At 46.2% G+C, this 20,735-nt stretch overlaps 2 protein-coding genes across 2 annotated transcripts; both read right to left on the bottom strand.

The window, feature by feature from the left end:
* Positions 1 to 24: 24 nt before the first annotated feature.
* Positions 25 to 2,950, bottom strand: henmt1 (HEN methyltransferase 1). The gene is made up of 6 exons (XM_014123346.2): positions 2,376 to 2,950; positions 2,000 to 2,112; positions 1,697 to 1,831; positions 1,318 to 1,500; positions 993 to 1,176; positions 25 to 804 (listed from the first exon to the last, which is right to left on the bottom strand). The coding sequence occupies exons 1-6, from the start codon at positions 2,460 to 2,462 to the stop codon at positions 223 to 225; spliced, it is 1,284 nt and encodes a 427-aa protein (XP_013978821.2). The 5' UTR covers positions 2,463 to 2,950; the 3' UTR covers positions 25 to 222.
* Positions 2,951 to 3,191: 241 nt separating this feature from the next.
* On the bottom strand, positions 3,192 to 20,717 carry LOC106560443 (fibronectin). The gene is made up of 24 exons (XM_014123350.2): positions 20,417 to 20,717; positions 17,510 to 17,767; positions 17,007 to 17,273; positions 16,452 to 16,712; positions 15,767 to 16,030; positions 15,231 to 15,491; positions 14,522 to 14,782; positions 14,108 to 14,368; positions 12,750 to 13,013; positions 12,254 to 12,514; positions 11,711 to 11,971; positions 11,184 to 11,444; positions 10,691 to 10,951; positions 10,109 to 10,366; positions 9,714 to 9,974; positions 9,280 to 9,552; positions 7,823 to 8,083; positions 7,150 to 7,410; positions 6,116 to 6,376; positions 5,527 to 5,787; positions 5,018 to 5,305; positions 4,523 to 4,759; positions 4,230 to 4,301; positions 3,192 to 4,055 (listed from the first exon to the last, which is right to left on the bottom strand). Exons 1-24 carry the CDS (start codon positions 20,643 to 20,645, stop codon positions 3,781 to 3,783), a joined length of 6,078 nt encoding a protein of 2,025 aa, XP_013978825.2. The 5' UTR covers positions 20,646 to 20,717; the 3' UTR covers positions 3,192 to 3,780.
* Positions 20,718 to 20,735: the final 18 nt, after the last annotated feature.

A 20,735-nucleotide genomic window follows, 5' to 3' on the forward strand; every position in this document is an offset into this window, starting at 1 on the left:
ATTGTGTGTGAACCAGGCAATGACTATATTCTCATGACATTTTATTAGGAACATGTTCCTTCCTCATTTAAGGATATGGTTGAATCTTATCTGATGGCCCCTAGTTCTAGAACTGTATATTGCCAGGGTAAAAGAAAATCTGCACCACTAGTACATCAAAGAATACACTCCTTATATGACAAAGGTCACCCAAGCTCTGTCTCCCAGTCCTTGTTCTCCACACTACTGACCAAGCTCTGTCTCCCAGTCCTCGTTCTCCACACTACTGACCAAGAACCGACCTGTCCCTGTGTTATCACAGTTCTCATCACACTCCAAATCTTCATCATCGCTGTCCACCAACACCACGGCAGTGCCATCGTTGGTTAGCTGTACTCTAGAGTCCTCCAGTAGGAACTTTGTGAGACGCTGGACTGTCCCACTCAGAGCCTGCACTCTGGGGCAGGAGCACAACCTGACCAAGGGGACACACACAGACTGACCTTCTCTGTAGGGCTCCTCCTGTCCCATGTCTGTTCTACCCTCTCCCCCCACCTCCACATTCTCTACCTCAAACCCTCTACCACCCGCCTCCACTCGCTCCCTGTCTGCCTGTTCTTCACCTGTCTTACTCTCCTCTCTGTCCATTCCTTCTCTCGAACAACCCTCTTCTTCATCTGTCTGTTCTGATTCTACCTCCCCCACTCCACATGTCTCCTCCAGCCACACTCGCTTCAGGGTCTCAGCCCAGTACAGGACCTCATTCACCAGGGTCCTCTGGAAGATATTGCTGTCACACAGGCTTGGGTACACCACGTTGTATAGCTGGAGTATGAGGGATGGAGAGAAAGGGTAAGGGAAATAGGTTAGGACAGAGGGGCCTATTTTATTCTCACTGACCACTTTCTGAAACGCATGCAAAAACCAAGTGACACTGATACTTTGATCTCTGATCACACAGGTAATGAGACAGGATTAAACAAGAGTAGACCCCATCTGTGCCTCCTTCTCACCAGTCTGTAAGGAAGATGCTCCTCTGCCACATTATTTTGCAGACGTGGTGCGTCACCTCCTGACCTGTCTATCTGAAACACTCCGATTTGAGAGCAGAACCCGATGCTCTCCTCCTGGGCCGGTATCTGTCCTACACCTGTAAACGCCACCACATAACCAAACTCTCTGCACACCTTCAGAGCCCTGGGAGAGCGGGATGGATGGATGGAGAAGACGGAGAGAGGGTGAGTGCAAACTAAGTACAAATAAGAAAAATAAATGTATATTTTTTTAGAATGATGATTAAAATACAGACATACTGACTGCATGGTAATGTACACATACCAGGTCTGAAACTCTACTTTAGTCCACTCAAATTTGTGGTCGTAGTGTCTAAACCCTGTCAGCCCGGGGAGCAGGGGGTTGAAGTCAGCGTTTGGAGTGCTAATGATCGCTGCTACTGGGGCCATGTAGCCAAATACAACCTCAGTGAACCTATCCACATCCTCAAACTGTAGGTGCTCAATGCTGTAGAGAGATCAGGTTTGTGGTTAACATAAAATACCATGGCAATATTGAAGGGCACATGAACCCTTATGTGGCAATCAACATGGAATTGATGTACCCGTATGTTGGTGCTCATACAATACAGTATCAGACAAAGTAGGAAAACATTGTCTGAGGCTAATCCCTCCCATAGTCACCCAGACTTCCTGTCACTTACAGCTCAATACTCGTCACCAGATCAAATCCTTTGGTGCGGGGATCCCTCTCTGTGACTGACCCCTGGTACAGCTCAATGGTCAGGGGATGATCACCTGGCTGCAGGTAGTCAGTTGGAATCGGTGCCAGTTCATACCTGCTCAGGATTTAATTGTAAAGGTTCTTAGTTTAGGTTATGATAAATTAAAACAGGTAGGTGTGTGTGTATTACAGTCTCACAAAGATAGGCCTAGGTCATAGGATAGGATCTCACAAATCAATGGACAATATATTTTATTTGTTGAAATAACTTAATAAAACACACATGTTATCCCTGATAACTGCACTGTCAATGTCCAGTCCAGCAAGCAGTTCAATTTCTTTGTGAAACTTCAGCTTCCTAAGGAGAGTGCAGTCATTGCATCCCAAGTCTACCACCTGAAGAAGAGAATGGACAAGCACACAGAAAATACAGTTGTAATGGGCCTATTACAGATAAGTTGACAAGTTGTGATAGTTTTCCCCATTTATTTTCAATTAGGGGGTCAGACTTTAAACATAACTTCAACATAAGGCAGGCCAAAGACGGTCTGCATCTATACCGTGTAGTTCTGCGATTAGCTAGCTAGCTAACGTTACATGTGGGTTGTTTAGACGGCAGCCACAACTGAACAACCACGCAAAGTAGTTTTATACAGTACCTTTTGGGGTTTGTTCTTTTTGACGAAGTCGATGACAAATTCGTATCGTTGTATGCACAATGGTGGAGTAAATATCGTGTTCATCATAAACAATTAACTAGTTACTACTTGAAACACTGCTGCTAGAGGTCGAATCGCGCAACATCTCTCTGAATCAATGACAGTTCCTGTGGACTAAATCCGAGTTTGGGGAACCCTGGCCAAAATAATAGGCTACAGCATAGTTCGGATTTGATCTATTTTTGTAAAGTTTTTTAACTTTATTCCATGGATTAAATGTTAATTCTTCCCAGTTATTGATGCATGTGTTATATTTGATTGTTTGTTTTTCTATAGCCTTGGTTCGATGACAAGAAAGAAGAATCTGAACCAGGGATGTTCACATGGGTCTCACAGGAGGCATCAAGTATGTCCATTTGTTTGAGAGTCTGCTGATCCTCAGATATCAGTTGACCTGTCTGCTGAATGGTCCGGGTTCAACATTCTAACTTGTCTTTCGGCTCCATGCAGAAATGTTTCCTACAGTACATGAAATCAAAAGTACTGACTCCCATCATCCAGACTCCCATATAACTACTGTAGATAATAGATGAGGAGTCATCATTGGCTGTTATATATAATGGATACAATGATAGCTGCCAAGTGAAAGACCCAGGATTTTGATATCTTATGCTCTCTTTATGGAGAATAACTATTTTAATGTTTCACATACTTTTATTCCTTAAATCTGTTCTTGATATAAAAAGAGCTATTGTAGCTATAGTTTTGAGACAAGATGTATAGTACATCAGATAGAACACATACTGTATGGTTAACAAAAATATTGCTTCATAAATTACTACTTGCTTGATAGCATTTATTTGCTCTCTTGATCTACTTTTTCTTTGTTTCAAATCAAATGATGTATACAACCAGCAGAATAATCTAAAATACATTTAGTGGACAGAAAAGTGTTGTTCGTTTAGGTCTCAAAAATATAACAATTTTAAGATAAATAAAAAAACATTTTTAGTCATACTTTTTTCAAAGAACTACACATTATAAAGACACATGCTGCTATCTTATCGACTACAAAAAAACAAGAAAATCATACCTAGCTCTAAAAAGTATTTTCAATGTATAAAATAACTAAAAAATACCACATTTCAGCTTTCAAGTTAATCGAAAATAACATAGCTTTAGTAGGATCATCTATGCGATAAAGACTGCCTTTTGTGATAGTAATTTATGCTTAACAACAGTAACCCCTCCCTGTCCCTCAGTCTGTTGAAAAGCCTCTCTTCTGCCTTGGGTGTTTACTTCTAGAGACAGGAAGCAGTCACTGATGATTTTCTTTACACTACATCGATTGGTGGTTGCCCTGGTAACCGTAATGTCCATTTGGTTGGGGTGAAAGTCAAGCCAATCACATGGGGACTCCAGTAGTGACACACTCCTTGGAGTAGTTGCTCTGGGTGTGTTCGTTCTTGGCCGAGACGAAGATGCAGTATCTTGTGGAGGGCTCGAGGTCGTTCACATTGGTCAGCTCTTCAGAGACGGTCAGCACCTGGCGTCTGGAGGGTGTGTCTTCTTGGACGATGATAATGGTGTAGAGGGTGGCGTCCCTCACCGGTGCCCACTCCATGTGCAGGGAAACACCTGTTACCGTAGCAACTAGCACCTTGGGTTCGGACAGCTCCTCTGTGAAGGGAAGGAGGAAAAGTAATGTTATTATAAACCATTGATTTCACTATTTGTTTGACCTTTAGCATATTTGTAGACTAGACATGAACTATTTTGAGAGTGTGAGGAATATAATTATGCATATATGGTGCAAAGATTAGAGATGGCATGGCAGTTTGAGAATGTGCTCACCTCTGATGCGGAAGTCAGCAAACATGGCAGGCTTTGCCATCCCCAAATCTCTTCTGTGGCGATTTGATGGCCCTGAGAAAGAGGATCAGAGACAGAATGTGTTATTGAAAGCTTGAATACAAGCACAACACCATGTGCAGTAGATATTGATCATCATCCATATTGGTTTATTCATCACAGTGTGGTTGGATTCACTTGGAATCACTGATAAAAACAGGCAAAACAATGTCCAAATGTAGCCTAATTTGCCTACTATGAATCTTTTCCTTCTGTCTCATATTTTCCCATCTCACCGTTGATGTCTTTGGTGGGGACGCTCTCTCCCACAGCGTTGCTAGCGGTAACCTCGATGGCGCCTGGCTGGACGTTATTAAGCTGACAGGACAGTTCCGTGGTGGAACACACCTGCGTGCGGCCGTCTCCGGTCACGACATAGACGGTGTACTGTGTGGCGAGCACTGCAGCCTCCCAGGACAGCATGGCAGGCATGTTGTCACCCGTGTAGTTCACGGCCAGAGGTGCGCAGGGAGCTGGAAGGGAAAGGGTTGGTTTAGTAATGTCAACTCTGGAATAACATCCCTCAGCCCTACTCTCAGGATAATCCCCCACCTCAGGGCAGAAGTAACTTCCCAGCCAAAACTGTCACACTCTTTTTATAGACTAAGGTCACATTATCCTCAGAATAGACAGACTGATTCAGTTGCATTGCTGATCATTTGCATTTCCATTATAATATTAAATCAGTGTCCACATTCAAACCCTTATGGCTCCCTGTTTAGTTAACATACCTGTTGTCCCGGTAACGGGGGTGGAGGGCTTGCTGGTTCCGGCAGAGTTCCTGGTACGGACTGTCAGACTGTAGGAGGAGCCACAGGGCAGGGCCAACTCAAAGAAGGTGTACTTCATCCAATAGGACGAGACATCGAACATGGCCTGCGGGTCATCCAGGATACTGCCGGTCATCTCAACCAGGTACTCGACATTGGGGCAGACGACCGCACTCCAGGAGGTACGGGCAAAGTGGGTCTTGCCGATCAGTCGCATGCGGTTCCGCACGGTGGCAGGGGCGCAGGGGGCTAGAAGGAGAGAGGAAGGAGGTTAGAAAGGATAGAGAGAAGAAATCAAGATCATTAGAATCTATACTATTGCATTCATCTCTATATTAGTTAGCCAGTATCTGATTAGACCGTTTGAATACATTGTACTGTATGCAGTGTTCCCTGTCCTCCTGATGTCATTCATTCACTAACTCTACTCCTCAACCATCTCTAGCTGAAAGAACTGGATGGGTTATTACCTGCTCCCTCAAGCAGGGGTTGGCTGTACGAGCTGTTGCAGGCTCCATCAGAGGCCAGCACAGAGAAGTTGTACATGGCTCCACAGTCAAGACCCTGGATTGTGCAGGACGTGTCCATGCTGTCACAGTACAGCATGTCCCCATCCTCAGACTGGGCAAAGCCGTAGTACCCCACAGAGCCCTGGCTGGGGGACCAGGACAGCACGCCTGAGCTAGTCTCACACTGGACATGAACGGACAGGCCAATGGGGTCACAGGGCACTGGGAGAAGAGAATAGATGCAATGTTATAACAATGGTGCAGTGCAATGTTACTTGAATACAACAGCAATGTTATGTTACAGATTACCTCTACATTATAGCAGATTGGAGTTTTTAAAGTCAGTATAAAAGGAGGGATGGTGTACTTGATGAGAAGTGCATCAAAGGAACATTGATCAAAAGGAACATTTGGATCGAATAATCGGGTATTTGATGTCAATTGTCTGATCCTTCGGAACAAAATATTCCCTTCGATCCATGTTCTTAAATACTGTATATACTGAACAGAGAATACTGTACTGATCTGCTGTATCATAATGTCCCTGTACCTGTGCTGAAGGTGACGTTGGGGCTGGCCTGGCTGGTGCAGGTGCTGGTGCTGGCGGTCACGCTGAATGTGTAGGGCTGACCACAGTGGAGCTTAGCCAGGGTACATTTGTTCACAGAGCTGTTACAGGTGCGGACGTCGCCACCTCGGCTGGTGGCGGTGAGGAGGTAGGACTGGGCCACCAAGGAGTGAGCCCAGGACACCACTGTACCTTCTGCCTTGCAGGACGCTACCACTGTCACATCCTCAGGGACACAGGGAGCTGGAGGCAGAGGTTAGAAGGAAAGTATCAGGATATTGGGATAGCTAGTAACAACCCCCTCAGTAATACAGTCTCTCTGTATTCAGTATTTCTGGTGTAGAGCACTTAGTGTGTTGATCAGTATTGATTGCAATCATTGTTGATTTTGCTTTATTATGTGCTGTTTCTCGTCAACCATGGGTAATGCATCTTTATACGTCACAATATAGTGGTGGGGTACTTTTTACTTCCTGTGTTGACCATGGGTAATGCATCTTTATACGTCACAATATAGTGGTGGGGTACTTTTTACTTCCTGTGTTGACCATGGGTAATGCATCTTTATACGTCACAATATAGTGGTGGGGTACTTTTTACTTCCTGTGTTGACCATGGGTAATGCATCTTTATACGTCACAATATGGTGGTGGGGTACTTTTTACTTCCTGTGTTGACCATGGGTAATGCATCTTTATACGTCACAATATAGTGGTGGGGTACTTTTTACTTCCTGTGTTGACCATGGGTAATGAATCTTTATACGTCACAATATAGTGGTGGGGTACTTTTTACTTCCTGTGTTGACCATGGGTAATGTATCTTTATGCGTCACAATATAGTGGTGGGGTACTTTTTACTTCCTGTGTTGACCATGACTAATGTATCCTAATATGTCCTGTTGTCGTGGTGGAGAACTCCAGCTTCCTATGTTGATTATTCTGTCGTGGTGGAGAACTTTAGCTACCTGTGTTGACCAAGAGTAAGGTGTCCTAGTGGTGAAGTGGTCTAGTTACCTGTGTTGATCTTTTTGGGTGGGCTCCTCAAGGTGCTGCACTTGTCGGAGGGGACGGAGACGATGATGGTGTAGTGCATGCCGCATCGCACTCCCATGAGCTCACAGGAAGTGGACGTGCTGTTACAGGTGAACATGGATTGGTCTTGTCCCTCTGCCGTCGCCACGATGGTAGGAGATAACTCTGTATGCTCCCAGCTAACCACGATACTGCTGCTATGGCATGTGTTCACCGCGGTGATGGTTTTCAGGGCGCAAGGACCTGAAGAGAAGAAAGGTAGTTCAGTTATAGAGTCACAGACTGTACACCGCCAGAGAACAGTCAGGTTAGGAGATAGGACAGTTAAGACTACTGTGAGGTCATTTATAAATGAATATTTTATTGCCCATGAACTGAACGGAATTTGATTTGCACCTGAGTCTGAGCACAAAATCATAAAGAACAGCTAGAGTGTAACGTACCTGTCTCGATCTGGAAGGTATTACTGGGTGAGCTCTGACAGTGTGTAATGTACCTGTCTCGATCTGGAAGGTATTACTGGGTGAGCTCTGACAGTGTGTAACGTACCTGTCTCGATCTGGAAGGTATTTCTGGGTGAGCTCTGACAGTGTGTAACGTACCTGTCTCGATCTGGAAGGTATTACTGGGTGAGCTCTGACAGTGTGTAACGTACCTGTCTCGATCTGGAAGGTATTACTGGGTGAGCTCTGACAGTGTGTGTTGACAGCAGTCACATGGAAGGTGTACTGGGTTCCGCAGGCCAGGTCAGGCACATTACAGGCAGTAGAAGAAGAAGTGCAGGTGGAGTTAACACCTCCGCCGCCGTTGGCCAGGACTGTGTATGTCTGAGCCCCGGTGGAGGCATCCCAAGACACCCAGACAGAGTTAGAAATACAGTCCAGACTACCTTTAGCATTCTGGGGGACACATGGAGCTGTGGAAGGGGAGAAAGAAAGGTTTTTATGGTACTGTTTGTTCTACTGTTTGTTCTACTGTTTGTTCTACTGTTTGTTCTACTGTTCTACTGTTAGTTCTACTGTTTGTTCTACTGTTCTACTGTTTGTTCTACTGTTTGTTTTACTGTTCTACTGTTTAATCTACTGTTTGTTTTACTGTTCTACTGTTTATTCTACTGTTTTACTGTTCTACTGTTTGTTCTACTGTTCTACTGTTTGTTCTACTGTTTTACTGTTCTACTGTTAGTTCTACTGTTTGTTCTACTGTTCTACTGTTTGTTCTACTGTTTGTTTTACTGTTCTACTGTTTGTTCTACTGTTTGTTTTACTGTTCTACTGTTTATTCTACTGTTTTACTGTTTGTTCTACTGTTCTACTGTTTGTTCTACTGTTTTACTGTTCTACTGTTAGTTCTACTGTTTGTTCTACTGTTCTACTGTTTGTTCTACTGTTTTACTGTTCTACTGTTTTACTGTTCTACTGTTTGTTCTACTGTTTGTTCTACTGTTCTACTTCCATGGAGAAAAGGGAAAAGCACACACATAAAAAGGAGTGTTTCTTTTCGTTCAGTTCTGGTCTACACAGCAGGTGTGGATGGAATAATCTTGTTCCTCCTGGAGACAGTGTGTGTAACACTCCCTATGAATGCAGTGTGTGTGTAACACTCCCCTATGAATGCAGTGTGTGTGTAACACTCCCTATGAATGCAGTGTGTGTGTAACACTCCCTATGAATGCAGTGTGTGTGTAACACTCCCTATGAATGCAGTGTGTGTGTAACACTCCCTATGAATGCAGTGTGTGTGTAACACTCCCTATGAATGCAGTGTGTGTGTAACACTCCCTATGAATGCAGTGTGTGTGTAACACTCCCTATGAATGCAGTGTGTGTGTAACACTCCCTATGAATGCAGTGTGTGTGTAACACTCCCTATGAATGCAGTGTGTGTGTAACACTCCCTATGAATGCAGTGTGTGTGTAACACTCCCTATGAATGCAGTGTGTGTGTAACACTCCCTATGAATGCAGTGTGTGTGTAACACTCCCTATGAATGCAGTGTGTGTGTAACACTCCCTATGAATGCAGTGTGTGTGTAACACTCCCTATGAATGCAGTGTGTGTGTAACACTCCCTATGAATGCAGTGTGGGTGTCACCTGTGTTCTGGTCTTACCTGAGGACACCGCTACGGCGCCACTGACTTTGCTCTTACAGCCACCTCTGATGGAGGTAACCGTGACGCTGTAGAGGTGTCCACATGGAAGGTTCTCAATGGAACACCCGGTTCTTATTGGATGACCTCTGGAGTCACATGACAGGTCGGTGGAGCCGCTGGTCACAGCCGTCACATGGAAGGATTCGGCGTTAGGGTTGGCGGACCATGTGACCATCATGGAGCCGGCGGCACACTGTACATCCACAGCCACGTCCTGGGAAGGGCAGGGAGCTGCGAGGAGAGACGGAGGAGGCTAGTGATAATCACAGGAGGTTTCTAAGCCTATAGTGGTGTCACATTTGTTTCTGCATCAAGGCAGAGCTGCCCACTGAACAAGATTGAATAATTAGAACTCCGATCTGCTATAATGTAGAGGTCAATTCTCCCTTTACCCGTCCTGACGTGTGCCGTGTCGCTGTCTACGCTGCTGCAGGTGTTGTCTTTGGAGACCACAGTGACGTTGTAGGTCTGTCCACACTGCAGTCCGCTCAGATCACAGTGTGTCTGACTGTTGTTACACATCGCCTGGTGACCTCCATCTGTTGTGCCAACAGCCTGGTACAACACCGCGCCGCTGGCCTGCTCCCATGTCACTGCTGCAGAGTTAGAGAGGCACTGGAGGGATGCCTGCACGTTGGTGGGGTTACAGGGGACTGAAAAGAGACAGGGAGGAGAGAGAGAATGGAAGAACATTGTAATTGTCTCCGTATTCTGATGTACTCTTATGTATTGTGGCATCTTTTGAACTATCAGTCTCCATTAACCAATCAATCAATCAATAACCTACCAGACTGCAGGGTCAGGTATGCATTGCTGTTGTCACACCTCCCGTCCTGGGCTGTGACGGTTAGGTTGTACTGTTGGCCACAGTGCATGCTGGGTAGTCTGCAGCTGGTGGCGTTGCTGTCACACTGGGTCCGGTGTCCGTCGGAGCTAACCGCACGCACCAGGTAGGAAGACACAAGCTCTCCCTGTTCCCATGACACCAGTCCAGCATTGCTTCCGCACTCCATCTGAGCACTGACATTCTGGGGCTCACAGAGTACTGCACACAGAGAAACCCTTAGAGGTTAGAAAGGAATCTACTGCAGAAAACATACCCAGTTAGAGGGGAATATAGGGCTCTGGAAATACTGGGGCCAGCTGCAATAATCTGTGGTGTGTGACAACCCAGACGAAACCCTAACAATGGCAGCTTGCTGCCCAAACATTGCCCAAACGTTGCTCAAACATTCAATCAATTGCATTGAAGCTGAGTGTCTGGCTACATGAAGTTACCCACCAGTAGGTGTGTGCAGCTGTTCTCTATTATAATGAATATACCTGTGTCCCGGTACACTAAATGGTACATGAAGAGTGACGACCTTACATGTGTTGAGTTGTACGGCGCTGCTGTCTGCGCTGTTACACACATCGTCAGAGGCTTGAACGGTGATACTGTAGGACAGGCCACACAGCAGCTCAGGGAACTGGCAAGAGGTGTCACTGCTGTTGCATGATGATGCGTAGCCACCGTTGCCCTGGGCAACAGCTGTGTAGGAGGTGGCACCGTTGCTAGGCTCCCAAGATACGGACACAGAGCCAGAGTCACAGTCCATATTGGCCTCCAACTGCTCAGGTACACAGGGCACTGAGAGAGAAGGAGAGAGAGTACACAGTTACATACACCGTGACAGTTACATACACCGTGACAGTTACATCCACCGTGACAGTTACATCCACCGTGACAGTTACATCCACCGTGACAGTTACATCCACCGTGACAGATACAGTAAGTAATGTATATAGTATAAACACACGGTTGGAATGAGAGGGTGACAGGTCACAGGAGAGGATGTGTTATCGTCAGGGGCGGGACTAACCTGTCTGCATCTGTATGATGGCGCTCTCTGATACGTTGCACTCCTTGTTTATGGCGTTGACACTGATGTTGTAGGTGGAGCCGCAGACGAGGTCCGATATGGAACAGGCGTTTCCATCGGTCTTGCAGCCGGTCACGTCTCCCTCCATGCTCATAGCCTGGACGGTGTAGGAGTCTACTCCACTGCTGGCCTTCCACTCAACACGGGCTGAGTTAGCTAAACAGTTAAGCTGCGATACAACAGCCTGGGGAGGACAGGGGACTGGGAAGGGAGAGGAGAGGAGAGGAGAGGAGGAGAGAGAGAGAGACCAATATTCACATTGCTAACATTAACTTTTATGATGCATTCACTTGAAATGAGAACTGCATGAATGTTAATGCTAACAATAGCATTAATATACTAATCTTTTTCAACTCGATGCTGATGAGTTATTACGGTATGCTGGATCAGTGATCTCTCTCACATAATTGTCTCCTGGCATCTGCATTGTATAATGATAGTTGTTGTGTCTAGTATAGTTAACTCACCTGATGACACTTTCACACTGGTGCTCTGGAAGCTGTCACACTGGCCATCAGATGCCCTCAAGGTGACAGTGTATGTCTGTCCACAGGCTAGCTCCATAAGTTGACAGTTGGTGAGGTTTGTGTTGCAGGTGGCTGTCTGTTCGTCCCCGGACTGGGCTGTGGCGGTGTAGGACACAGCTCCCTCAGCGTAGGCCCACCCCAGCAGAGCTGAGTCTGTGTAGCAGTCCAGGAGAACCCCAGTGATCTCAGGGGTACAGGGGACTGCAGGGGAGAGGAGCGTCGTATGAGTGGGAAAGTGATACAGGGAGAATAGTACATTGGTAGACACTAGAGCGTGGAAGACCCACCGTAAATGAGAGAATTATATAGAAGGTGTTTGGGTGAGACTAAAGGTGAGATGAGGTGATTTTTCCATCGGCCGGAACTTCTACAGTATCAACCTGGGCTGTTTGACCTGTTGAGTACACTTAGACCTACTATGTGCTCTGTGTTCTGACTGTGTATGCAGTGTACAGCTACTACCTGGTGTGTTCAGTATCTCACCTGTCTGGAACTCTGCCATGTGGCTGGGCAGGCTGGAGCAGCGCTCGTTCACCGCCAACACCTGCACGGTGTAGGGCACTCCGCAGGTCAGATTGGCTAGGATGCATTGTGGGTCAGTGCTCTCGCAGGAGGAGATGGCGCCGCGGGGGCTCTGAGCCACGGCTCTGTAGGACAGCGCGCCCTGGGTGGGGCTCCAGGTCACTGCGGCTGTGTTGTCAGAACAATCCATAACGGCCACAACATGGGTAGGGACGCAGGGAACTGTGGAGTGGGACCGAGAAGGGTTAATCTTTTGAGAGGGAACATATGCGTTTTGGTAGCCTTTGGATGTGGATTCAGAGACCTCTGTAGCCTGCCTGGTCTCTGGTCCATATGGGACATGTTTATTTCTATCACGGGTTAGCATGGCCTCTTAGTTTGTTAGTGGTGCAAGGACCTCTCTTCTGCTAGTCTGGTCTCTCTCTCTTCGGTTAAAGTGTCCGGTGGTCTGTCTCACCTGTGGTCAGGGTGTTGACAACGCTGGGGTCGGAGTGACAATGTTGGTTGGATGCGGTGACGGTAACGGTATAGTTCTGGCCACAGCGCAGGTCGGGCATGCCGCACTGGAAGCTGGACGACATGCAGCTCTTTGATTGGCCGTCCTCGTGTTCCACCGTGGTGGTGTAGTACTCGGCTCCGCCCTCAGACACCGCCCACGTTACCACGGCGATGTTGGAGAGACAGTCCATCGTGCTAGAGATGGAGGTGGGATTGCAGGGCTCTGAAGGAGGGAAGATGAAAAGAATATGAGTTATGCACAGATTAAAATCTTTAAGGTGTGCTTGGTGAAAGTGGACATGTTTGTTTAGCAAGTTGACATTTATTGGGATGAATATTGTTCTGGAGGCAGAGCTGAGCGGTTTCCGCTTGATGGGCCAGCCACAAAGTCAAAATTGGCCAAAATGTGCTTTTTGTTCTTCATTTATAGTTAGGCATAAAGTTAGCTGTGTGGTTAGGGTTAAGTTTATAGTTAGGCATAAGGTTAGCTGTGTGGTTAGGGTTAAGTTTATAGTTAGGCATAAGGTTAGGGTTAAGTTTATAGTTAGGCATAAGGTTAGCTGTGTGGTTAGGGTTAAGTTTATAGTTAGGCATAAGGTTAGCTGTGTGGTTAGGGTTACGTTTATAGTTAGGCATAAGGTTAGCTGTGTGGTTAGGGTTACGTTTATAGTTAGGCATAAGGTTAGCTGTGTGGTTAGGGTTACGTTTATAGTTAGGCATAAGGTTAGCTGTGTGGTTAGGCATAAGGTTAGCTGTGTGGTTAGGGTTAAGTTTAGGGTTAGGTTTATGACTTTGTGGCTAGGCCTGCTAGTGACCACCCTGCAAAGCTGCTTCCAGGACAAGATTTTGTTTACGGTTACATTGGTGTGCTTAATAACAGTGTAGCACCTGTCACAGTACCTGTCTGTAATTAATTGTTCTACACAGTGTCTGTGAGTGTATGTATGACATCTGTGTCGTGCAGGTGGTCTGGGTGTGATGTTATGTACCTGTCCTGAGTGTTGCAGGGTGGCTGGGTGTGATGTTATGTACCTGTCCTGAGTGTTGCAGAGGGGCTGGGTATGATGTTATGTACCTGTCCTGAGTGTTGCAGGTGGGCTGGGTGTGATGTTATGTACCTGTCCTGAGTGTTGCAGAGGGGCTGGGTGTGATGTTATGTACCTGTCCTGAGTGTTGCAGAGGGGCTGGGTGTGATGTTATGTACCTGTCCTGAGTGTTGCAGGTGGGCTGGGTGTGATGTTATGTACCTGTCCTGAGTGTTGCTGGGTGTGATGTTATGTACCTGTCCTGAGTGTTGCTGGGTGTGATGTTATGTACCTGTCCTGAGTGTTGCAGGGGGGGAGGGTGCACTCCTGCACTCTGAATCCACTGCCTGGACAGACAGGTAGTACTCCTGACCACACTGGAACTCTGAGATGTAAGCGTTGGTGTCATTGGTGCTCAGCTCCACCTTGTGGCCAGCGTTGGTCTCTGCAGTCACCATGTAGAAGTCTGCACCGTGGCTCAGGTCCCAGGTCAGGGAGCCAACCCTCTTGCCACAGTCCAGAGTGGGCACCAGGTTCTGGGGCACGCAGGGAGCTGTGGAAGATAACAAACAAGTCAGTTAAACACCAACAGGATGAATATTTGGGCAATGGGGGAGACGTGGGTAACTGTGGTGGGTAAAACTGTGCCACAGAGAAGAGGTAACTGGGACAATGGTATGACTGAGTAGGTGTGTGTCGTGCCTACCTATGCGTACGGTGGTGCTGTTACTAGGGGAGCTGCTGCACAGGTAGTCGTTGGAGATGACGTGGACGGTGTAGAGGTCTCCACAGTGCAGGTCCTCCCAGGTGCAGCTGGTAGAGTTGGTGGTGCACATGTGGGTGTGGCCGTCTGTTCCGACGGCGACAGCGGTGTAGGACTCCGCCCCTTCGCTCTCGGCCCAGCTCACTGAGCCCAGGCTGTTCTCACACACAGTGTAGCTCTCCACATGCTGGGGCACACAGGGGGCTAGGGACAGAAACACAACACTACACTCATATAGACTTGGGTAAGTGTAATATTTACTGTTGACTTTTTATTGTTTATTTCACTTTGTTTATCCATTCCACTTCACTTGCTTTGGCAATGTAAACATATGTTTCCCATGCCAATAAATTCCCTTGAATTGAATTGAATTATAGCCTGGCCCTAGACAACATACTGTCATAGCTGGAGGAGGAGACAGGGTATGTAAACAGATGCAAAGTCTTTGTTTGGATTTGTTTTGGCATGAATGTGCTTCCATAATCAAGACCCACACATGGAGACACAGAATTGAGCTGTGCACCTGCACGGACATAGGTTAGATCTAGATTATGAGATACATAGCATGATAGTAGATTATACGTAGCCTGCTTTACTTAACTCTAAACATAAGGAGTGTATTTCTGTGAAGTAATTAAATATCTCCACGTACCAGTCCTGAACTTTGCAGCATCACTGATTGGACTATCACAACTTTCGTCCTGGCCAATCACAGTGAAGCTGTAGGTCTGTCCGCAGGGCAGCTCCGCCTCCAGGCTGCTTTCATTGGTCTGGAACGCTGTCATGTATCCCAGGTCTCCCATGGCCGTCACCATGTAGACCACCGCCCCCTCGGCCTCGGCCCACGCCACAACCACCATTGTCTCACTGTCACATGACCCTGTAGCTGTCACCTGGTCTGGCTGGCAAGGTTCTACGCAGGTAAAAGGGAAAGGTTGGGTTGGTGACTTTATTGAATTTATTTTTGAATTGTTTATAGCATGAAGAATATTGCTACATAAATGTATGTACCTTTTGTTCTTTGATCATAGAATTGTCAGCGCTGGCAGGGGCGTAATTGATCAAATGTACACAGAATTTAGCAACATAAGGCACATGCAAGAGGGACATGACAACAGTGAGAGATTGTAGAAGAGTAGGGGATTGACAGGTAGATTGACATGGAAGGACCAGGAGAAAAAGTCTTACCTGTCTTGATCTCGACAGTGCTGCTGAGTTCACTCTGACACAGGCTGCTGTGGGCGGTCACAGTGAAGCTGTAGGTCTCCCCACAGTCCAGAGCAGGGAACTGGCAGCTAGAGCTGCTAGTGTTGCAGGACCCAGTAGATCCTCCAGCCCTGGAGGTGGCACTAGCAACATAGAACTGCAGCCCTTCTCTCTGCTCCCAGGACAAGGTGGCAGTGTGGGTCCCACACTGCAGGTCCACGCCCACATGCAGGGGGGGACAGGGACCTAAGGGTCAGAGGTCAGATTGAGTCAGTATACAGACCATGTGAGAGTTTGAACAGTAGGGTAACTTATTGTACATTACCTTACAGGCATTACAGGGCTAAAGACCTGCACCGCAGTACAGGTTTCTATGACACATGAGCGCTAGTTGATACTAGAGCACTGTGTTGCACATGCATCCAACAATAGTTATGACAATTCTGTAATACAGCCAAACTATTTAGTGCCCACAGCTCTATTTCTTTAATTAACATTTTGGTCTTTTAGCAGACGCTCTTATCCAGAGTGATTTACAGTCAGTGCATTCAACTAAGGTAGATAAACTACAACATATCAGTCATTGCAAGTGAAAAACTAACTTTCGGCAATAATCCGCTATTTATAAATAGTGTTTGAGGCTCCTGTGTCCGTGCTCTCTACTCACGTGTGCTGAAGCTGACCTCAGTCAGGGTCTCCACCTGGCAGTTGTTGTTGATGGCGGTCAGGGTGAGGTCGTAGTCCTCACCACAGGCCAGCTCGATCATGTTGCAGTAGTTCTCCTCTGTGTGGCAGGAGGCCTGGTGCCCGTCGCTGCCCATAGCAGTGAGGATGTAGGACTGGGCTCCATTGCTCCAGCCCCAGGTCACCAGGGCCGTGGCCTTATCACAGTCCACCTCTGCCTCCATGCTGGCGGGGACACAGGGAGCTGGGGACGGGACGGAGGAACTTGTTAGTACTTTATCTTTTTTCTATTGTCTACTATATCCAGTGAATTTTCTTAATGGCAATTATACTGGGGCTTTATGTATCAAGTGTTTCAGAGTACTGATCTAAGATCAGTTTAGCGTTTTAGATCATAATCAATAGGATTATATGGACATGAGGGACCTGATCCTAAATCAGCTCTCCTTCTCTGAAATGCTTGAGACATAATGTCCCTGATCTCAGATTTGTTTCTGTACTCACCACTAAAGGAATGTTTCCTTGCTATGTTACTGACCTGAGGCCAGCAGAACAGTGGTAGAGTCGGTGCTATTAAGAGTGTCTCCCAGGGCTCTGACGCGGGCGTAGTAAACTGTGCCACAGTTCAGTCCCTCTACCCTACAGGAAGTGTGGTGTGCCAAGGTGTGGCAGGACAGAGAGTCTCCATCGCGTCCGTTGAAGAATGCTATGTATCCCAATGCCCCAACGCTCATCTCCCAGGAAATAGCGCCTGTTCCAGTCTCGCAGTCAACACTTGTCTCCACGTTGTTGGGAGGACAGGGCTCTGAAACACACACAACAAGGGACACCATGGATAACGATGCAGATGGTATGGCTGCTTCGAAAAACTTCTAACTACTGTTTAAATGAAAATATAATATGAAGATATGAGTGTATCCAGTAGCCACGGTGGTACAGTACATTATACTGGTCTATGTGTTGTTATGGCTGGGTAGGGTATTATGGGAGCGCAATGATACATTATTATGTGCCGTGCATTGCTAGGTGAGAGGGACTCACCTGTCTTGAGGTTGATAGACTTGGACGTAGCCATGCCTTGGCAGATGTTGTTGTGTGCGGTGACGGTGACGTTGTACACCTGGCTACAGGCCATGTTGTAGAGGGCACAGTAGGTGTCACTGGTGTTGCAGCTAATAAGGTGACCCTCCTCCGTCACTGCCTCAGCGCTGTACAGGGTAGCACCCTGACTCACGTCCCACAACACCTGGCCTATGGTCAGGCTGTACTTAGCACTCAGGTGGAAAGGCACACAGGGCTCTGAGAACAGACAGGATAAGGTAGACTGGGAAGTGGGGAGGTCCCATCGCATGGATCTAATTGCAATATTATACTATATGTAGAAGGTTTAGTGTATTGGTAACTGTCCAAATAATGGAAACACTTGAGTAAATGAGGGATACAAAGTGTATTGAAAGCAGTTGCTTCCACACAGGTGTGGTTACTGAGTTAATTAAGCAATTAACATCTCATCATGCTTAGGGTCATGTATAAAAATGCTGGTCAGCCCATTATTTTCGCTACCATGGCTATTCCCCCATAGGATGACAATGCCCCCATCCACAGGGCATGAGTGGTCACTGAACGGTTTGATGAGCTTGAAAATGATGTGAACCATATGCCATGGCCGTCTCAGTCACCACATCTCAACCCAATTGAACACTTATGGGAGATTCTGGAGCAGTGCCTGAGACAGCGTTTTAGTGCTGAGCGGTTAGTGCTTTTTGAAGTCGTTTCGGTTTGATAATAAAAAAATGATCACGGTTTTCGATTTCGGTTTCAATGTTGTTGTTTTTTAACATAAAATGTACTATGTATTATGTGGGTTGAATTCTGTAACAACACTGAATAAAACAATAGAAGTGGCAGTAACTGCCCAATACTGCTTATCACTTAATAACCATCATTTATTCTTCTTTGGACACTGTGTTAACTAACCTCCACATAAGCTTCAATGTCATACAACTCTCCTTCTGTGGCCTCCAACTGCTCTTAAATGCAAGTAAAACTAAATGCATGCTCTTCAACCGATCGCTGCCTGCACCTGCCCGCCGTCCAGCATCAGTACTCTGGACGGTTCTGACTTAGAATATGTGGACAACTACAAATACCTAGGTGTCTGGTTAGACTGTAAACTCTCCTTCCAGACTCACATTAAGAATCTCCAATCCAATATTAAATCTAGAATCGTCGTTCTATTTCGCAACAAAGCATCCTTCACTCATGCTGCCAAACATACCCTTGTAAAAAACTGACTATCCTACTGATTCTTGACTTTTGCGATGTCATTTACAAAATAGCCTCCAACACTACTCAGCAAATTGGATGCAGTCTATCACAGTGCCATCCGTTTTGTCACCAAAGCCCCATATACTACCCACCACTGCGACCTGTATGCTCTTGTTGGCTGGCCCTCGCTTCATATTCGTTGCCAAACCCACTGGCTCCAGGTCATCTGTAAGTCTTTGCTAGGTAAAGCCCCACCTTATCTCAGCTCACTGGTCACCATAGCAGCACCCACCCGTAGCACATGCTCCAGCAGGTATATTTCACTGGTTACCCCCAAAGCCAATTCCTCCTTTGGCCGCCTTTCCTTCCAGTTCTCTGCTGCCAGTGACTGGAACGAACTGCAAAAATCCCTGAAGCTGGAGACTCATATCTCCCTCCCTAACTTTAAGCACCAGCTGTCAGTGCAGCTCACAGATCACTGCACCTGTACACAGCCCATCTGTAAATATCCCATCCAACTACCTCATCCCCCATACTGTTATTTTTTATTTTTATTCTGCTCCTTTGCACCCCAGTATCACTACTTGCACACTCATCTTCTGCACATCTATCACTCCAGTGTTTAATTGCTATATTGTAATTATTTCGCAACTATGGCCTATTTATTGCCTTACCTCCCTTATCCTACCTCATTTGCACACACTGTATATAGACTTTTTCTATTGTATTATTGACTGCATGTTTGTTTATTCCATGTGTAACTCTGTGTTGTTGTTTGTGTCGCACTGCTTTGCTTTATTTTGGCCAGATCGCAGTTATAAATGAGAACTTGTTCTCAACTAGCCTACCTCGTTAAATAAAGGTGAAATTAAAAAAATCACATTACTTTAATAAAATATTTCAATTTTTGTGTATATTTGTTTTATTTGATGACTTTATTATTTCATTCCAAGTCATCATCTCATCTCTATAGAGCTGCTGCCTATGCTGTCTGACAAAATCACTACTGTATTTTAGTAGTTATTAAAAGTACTTAAGGCATACTTTTATGACTTCTGAATACCAACTAACAATCACTTGTGAAGCAACTGCTTTCTATCCCTCTCGATCATGTGTTCTTTCTTTTATCAGTCTCCGTATCTGCTCCGCACAGAACAAACAAGTGTAAGCGGACATGCAATGGATTATGGTCATTGTAGTTAATACCACATTTTCTACGCTAAACTATGTAGAATATTAGCCTGTTGAAAACTACAACTCTCTACTACATTGCACAGTTCAGGTTTGATCTGCACATTGAGCTCACAGAAAAAAACAGAGCAAAGTGGAATTCAAATAATTGAACCGACATCGGTCAATTAGTTGTTTAAAAAACGAAAAATAACTAAAATGTCAGTTAATCACTCAGCACCACAGCGTTGTCCAGCACCATCAACAAAACATCAAATGATGGAATTTATTGTGGAATAATGGTGATGCATCACTCTGAGTTCCAGACACATATAGAATCTATGCCAAGGTGTATTGAAGCTGTTCTGGCTCATGGTGGCCCAACGCCCTACTAAGACGCTTTATGTTGGTATTTCCTTTATTTTGTCAGTTACCGGTAAATATCATTACATTCGAAAGTATTTTTTTGTCAGAGTGATGTACAATAACATGGAGGAAGCATCAACTGACCAGTGACCAGTTGTCCTGTCATGGTAGCCATGCTACTGCAGCTCTCTCCCCAGGCCTGTACAGACACAGAGTAGCTCTCTCCGCAGGCCAGGCTTCCCAGCTCACAGAAGGTGTCGCTGGTCTCACAGGTGACGGCGTGGCCTGACAGGGTGGTGGCTGTAGCCACGTAGGACACAGTCCCGGCACTCATAGACCAGGACACCATGGCAACACGGGCCTCGCAGTCCATCACTGTCTCGATGTTACTAGGCGCACAGGGTGCTGGTGGAAGAGAGAGAAGGATAGAGGAGGAGAGTAGACTCGGAAATACAAGTTAGGT

This window comes from Salmo salar, chromosome ssa10 (genome assembly GCF_905237065.1).
Source record: "Salmo salar chromosome ssa10, Ssal_v3.1, whole genome shotgun sequence".
Lineage (NCBI taxonomy): Eukaryota > Metazoa > Chordata > Actinopteri > Salmoniformes > Salmonidae > Salmo > Salmo salar.

Excerpts from the sequence above, each read along its gene's own strand:
- henmt1 (XM_014123346.2), bottom strand. The coding sequence starts at position 2,462 with ATGATGAACACGATATTTACTCCACCATTGTGCATACAACGATACGAA. Across the intron at positions 2,113-2,375 it reads AAAAGAACAAACCCCAAAAG|GTGGTAGACTTGGGATGCAA; the intron begins GTACTGTATAAA and ends TCTCTTCTTCAG. Across the intron at positions 1,177-1,317 it reads AAAGTAGAGTTTCAGACCTG|GGCTCTGAAGGTGTGCAGAG; the intron begins GTATGTGTACAT and ends CCGCTCTCCCAG.
- LOC106560443 (XM_014123350.2), bottom strand. The coding sequence starts at position 20,645 with ATGGACTGCGAGGCCCGTGTTGCCATGGTGTCCTGGTCTATGAGTGCC. Across the intron at positions 15,492-15,766 it reads CACTGTCGAGATCAAGACAG|AACCTTGCCAGCCAGACCAG; the intron begins GTAAGACTTTTT and ends TTACCTGCGTAG. Across the intron at positions 14,783-15,230 it reads TGCTGCAAAGTTCAGGACTG|CCCCCTGTGTGCCCCAGCAT; the intron begins GTACGTGGAGAT and ends TTCTGTCCCTAG.